This window comes from Citrus clementina, unplaced genomic scaffold (genome assembly GCF_000493195.1).
Source record: "Citrus clementina cultivar Clemenules unplaced genomic scaffold, Citrus_clementina_v1.0 scaffold_5, whole genome shotgun sequence".
In the NCBI taxonomy this organism is placed as follows: Eukaryota; Viridiplantae; Streptophyta; class Magnoliopsida; order Sapindales; family Rutaceae; genus Citrus; species Citrus x clementina.
In genome coordinates this window covers 10,498,925-10,503,349 of record NW_006262201.1, presented here as the reverse complement: position 1 = coordinate 10,503,349, position 4,425 = coordinate 10,498,925, and the positions used below count along the sequence as shown (strand labels likewise).

Sequence of the window (4,425 nt, the reverse complement as noted above, 5' to 3'; positions counted from 1 at the left end):
CACAAAGAAACACAATGAATATTAAAGGGTATTCTGACAACGCAAATTTGTGCAAATTATCAAGTGTGGTTACCTGCATAATAGTGTCAACACCAAATACCTGCCTCCATTGACGCATATGATAAACGATTCCAAGAATGAAACAAGATAGAAATGATGATCTCAGCACCTTAACATCATGCAATAATAATCATCATGTCTTTCAGGCAGCTATCCATCCTCAATTGAAACAGAGCAGACCCGGCCATCGCTTCCTTCTTCAAAGTCCAGCAACCCAACGTTGCACAATAACGACAGTGATAATCCTTGGTTACCCCAATGTGCTCCATAGAGTCTAATAAAAATGAAATGCAGGTGGAAATGGAAGTTCTATAAATAAAATAAAATAAAAATGCAAGCTTGAGCTTGAGCTTGCTTTAAAATCATCATAATAGCGAATTTTGATATTACTTTACTTCTCTGTGGTTCAATCATTTACTCTCTGTTCTTGTTTATTCACAACAAGATATCAATAGAAGAAGATAGAAATGAAATTCTATAAAATAAAGCAAGGGAATTACCAGCAGAACATTTTAGCAATCCTTTGGCTAAACTTTTCATTTTCATAGTCTTGCTCTCCTGCCTGCATCATTAAAACCAAATTAGCTTGGACCTGTGAATTGCTAGTGTAGTTCTGACATTTCCTCGAATCCCTGGTGAACATAATTAAACAAGTATGAAAAAAAACAAAGTGGGCTAATGTAGTAAAAACAATTACACAATTACTTTAAAGAATTAATGTCACGTAAATTATATATAAAAAAATAAGATTATCATTATACAAGATAAAATTGATAATTTAGTTTTCGACATTACTGCAAATGTATCAAGGAGATTTTGTCACTCAGGACGTCACACATAACAAATTTTCGTACATTAAAAAATAAATTACATTGGGATTTTCTATGATGTTGTATCAAATTTTACAAAAGAGCACATATTTTTTTAAAGTAAATAAATATAGAAAACAAGTCTAACAGATTTGATAACTAGGAAGTTTTACATATTTATACCAAGATTGATTCTATATAGAATTTTAATTCAAAATATAATTATTTTTATTAATTTCATTGCAAGCAACAACGAAGTATATCAGAGGAGGAGAAATTACCGTCCAGTGATATCTTACGGCATCCACAGCGACAACTTGATGTGGGGAATGTGAGATATCTTATGCCAGTCTACTCCTTTCCCCTCTCTATAACGGTTTTCCAAAAGGGGACATCGCCAAATTGTCAATTTCTGCAGCGTCGTCGTCCGAAGAAGGTAATCCGGCAGCACCTTTAATTTGGGGCAATTCTGAATAATCAAGAAAGAAAGATGCGGTATGTCTGTTGTCCTGCAATCTTCTAGAATTGGCAGTTCTTGCAAATTTTCACAAAAATCAATCCTTAGTTCCCTTCGATTGGTTAGCAAAGTCAACCATTTGGGAAACATGTTGCCTCCGTAGGACAAAATCCGTAATTCCTCTACATTCAAAGGCGGTTGTAAGGCTTCAAGAAGTTGTTTATCTTTCTCATTCTTCCTCCTCCCTTCTTCGCCTTCCCCATCTACGGCTATACCAAACTTGAGATTCAAACGAAGGAGGTTTTTCTTATTGTAAAGTTGTAACCTCTCAGCCTCATCTACATGCGATACATTACTCAGCCCTTCTACTCGACATTCACGAAGGAGTTGAAGATTTTTCAAAGATTCAAGCCTACACGTGCTGCCGCCATCAACACCTCCACCCACAACAAACTTTTCTAATGTTCGAAGGCTGGTCAATCTGGAAATCCCTATTGGCATGTATTTCAACGAACGAGTGTCGTAATTCAGTAAACTCCTCATGTTCATTAACTTCCCAATCCCCGCAGGCAATTCTCTAAGATTTCGGCACCACCTAATATCTAGCTTTTGTAAATTATATAATTCACACAAAGTCTCAGGTAGTCTCTTTATACATAGTCCATTCAAATTAAGATATTTTAAATGTATCAATTTTCCAACATTTTCTGGAATTTCTCTAATCCTATCTGGCACAGGATGCAAACTTAAAGGTTAAATTGCCTTATAACTAATGCCCTTAAACACACCAATTTATTAAATAACTCCGAAAGGATGCTACTACTAAGAGATGGAATGAAATGACTTCTATCATAAATTAAGAGGGTACGCAATCTATTAAGTCCATGAATGGACATAGGAAATGAAGCTCCTCCTTGAAAATTTAACCCTAAGTGACGGACTTTGTCACCAAAAGAGTTTATGACTGATTCTTTGGTACCATCAATTTCTAGCCACAGACATACTTTTCTACTTATAAATTGGGCAAAATCATGTACTATGTCATGCATCTTACACCACATAAAATCACCATTGAAATAATCTTTTTTAAACTCTTGAAAGAAAGAGCGTGCTGCTAATATGTTGAAATACTCTTCTCCAATCATCTCCATTTCTTCGTCTTCTTCTGCGTTAAAGTAGCCTTGAGCCATCCACAGACTAATCAATTCTTCTTTATTCATACTGTAGTCATTTGGAAAGACAACACAATATGAGAAACACCGTTTTACCATCGAATTGGAGGGCAAATCGTTATAACTCAACAACAAAGGAGCCAAAAGACCTTGCCCAATCTCTTCTAATTTCCACATTTCACTATCTAACATTCTTTGCCACTCTTTTACTGTAATTTTAGAGCGCAAGAGATTCCCTATTACCTTTGCAGCAAGAGGCAGGCCTTTGCACTTGCGTGCAATTTTTCGCCCGATTGGTTCTAATCTTTCACAATCCTCGAAACAGCGACCGAAAAATGCTAACTGCTTGGAAAACAACCAGCATTCCTCTTCAGCCAGTTGTTCAATGGAGATAGTATCTGACTCTGTTGTTCCCATCATACGTGCAATTGACTCATTACGTGTGGTAACCAAAATTTTACTTCCGTGGAGACCATTCTTTAGACAAAAGAAGAATGGATCCCATTTATTGGAATCCCCATCCCATACATCATCTAAGACAAGAAAAAATTTTTTTCCCCCAATTGATCTATGGATATGGCTCATAAGAGATTGGAATTCGCTTAAACCAGAAGCTTTTTTTGACTCGCCTAGACCTTCAATGATTGCTTTGGCGACCCTAATCTCCTCAAAAGTGTCTGATACACACGCCCATATAACTTTTTCAAAATTTATTTTCACCTCATCATCATTATAGGCTAGTTGTGCAAGAGTGGTTTTGCCTATACCCCCGAACCCAACCAATGAGATGATATGAGGGTGTTGTTCACTACTGTCACACAACAACTTGCTTAAGAGCTCATTTTTCTCATCAACTCTACCAAAAACCTCTCCCTTATCAATCAAGGAGGTGGTTCGCACTCGCTCTGGTTTCTTAACATTGTTACTCACATTCTCAACAAATTTGAAACTATCTTTTTGTCTGGCAATATCATCTAGCCTTTTACTGATTTCTCTAATCTTGACAGTAATATGATGACGAAGACTGAGTTGTTTGAAACAACCAAAGCAGTTTGAGGCAGCAGGAAAGAAGGAACATACCTTCGTCAAAAGAGTAACAAAAGCATTGTCGTTATCATCATCTTCATCATCGCCGCCCTCATCAAGCTGCGATTTCCGTGTTTCAGTGATCCACTTATCCAACACATCTTCCATGTCGTAGGATGCGTCTCTGAGCTGATCCAGCCAAAGAGTAACAGCTCTGTCCTGCTTCATTTGCCTCTGCTCTGCATCTTCCAGCACAGCTTGAATGGCTTGAAGATTGGTAGTAAGCTTTCCCACTTCTTGTTCGACACCCGTCAAAAGCCTCCACTTTTCTTGAGCAATGGAATTCAGCTGGTCCAAGAGAGCGCAAACGATCGCAAGAGCCATTCTGATATTAGATCAAATGGAAAATGCTGCAATTGCTTTTCTTGCTTTTATGTATTCTGTGAGAATGTTCATTCAAGCATGTTTGCATTCTTTTTACCCTCGAGTCAATGTCAATGTGAACGTTCTTTTGTGCTGCAAATTAAAGGAGTCACCATGTGGGGCTAGCTTTCTGCTCCACCACGTCAATAATTGTACAGCGTCTGCCCTGTTTCTCTGATTCATAATAATCCATTATTAATTCTGCAGAGTACACAGCATCAGCACTTGTGAAATTTCTTACATTTGTATTTAGTTACTTGCTGCTCTTAAGATAATTAGTAACAAAATATTTGTAAACTGCAACAAAAAGCTCAGTGCAATCTATCTATGAATCTTGTGAATTCACATATAATACAGTCGATTTAAAATAGTCATAAATTTTTTTTATTATAAATATTAGTATATTTGTAATGGTATAATATATATCGATGAAACTATATAGAGTAATTTCGCCTAATGGTATAAATTCATTATGAAT

At 36.6% G+C, this 4,425-nt stretch overlaps 1 protein-coding gene across 1 annotated transcript; it reads right to left on the bottom strand.

Annotated features, from left to right (window-relative positions):
- Positions 1-1,164: 1,164 nt before the first annotated feature.
- LOC112097904 (disease resistance protein RGA2-like) lies at positions 1,165-3,908 on the bottom strand. Its single transcript, XM_024183497.1, has 2 exons — positions 2,396-3,908; positions 1,165-2,054 (listed from the first exon to the last, which is right to left on the bottom strand). Exons 1-2 carry the CDS (start codon positions 3,906-3,908, stop codon positions 1,165-1,167), a joined length of 2,403 nt encoding a protein of 800 aa, XP_024039265.1.
- Between the last annotated feature and the right edge of the window lie 517 nt (positions 3,909-4,425).

Bases quoted from the DNA above. Each gene is read 5' to 3' on its own strand.
- LOC112097904 (XM_024183497.1), bottom strand. From the start codon at position 3,908: ATGGCTCTTGCGATCGTTTGCGCTCTCTTGGACCAGCTGAATTCCATT. The intron at 2,055-2,395 runs GTGATTTTATGT...ATCCTGTGCCAG, and splicing joins TAAAAAAGATTATTTCAATG to ATAGGATTAGAGAAATTCCA.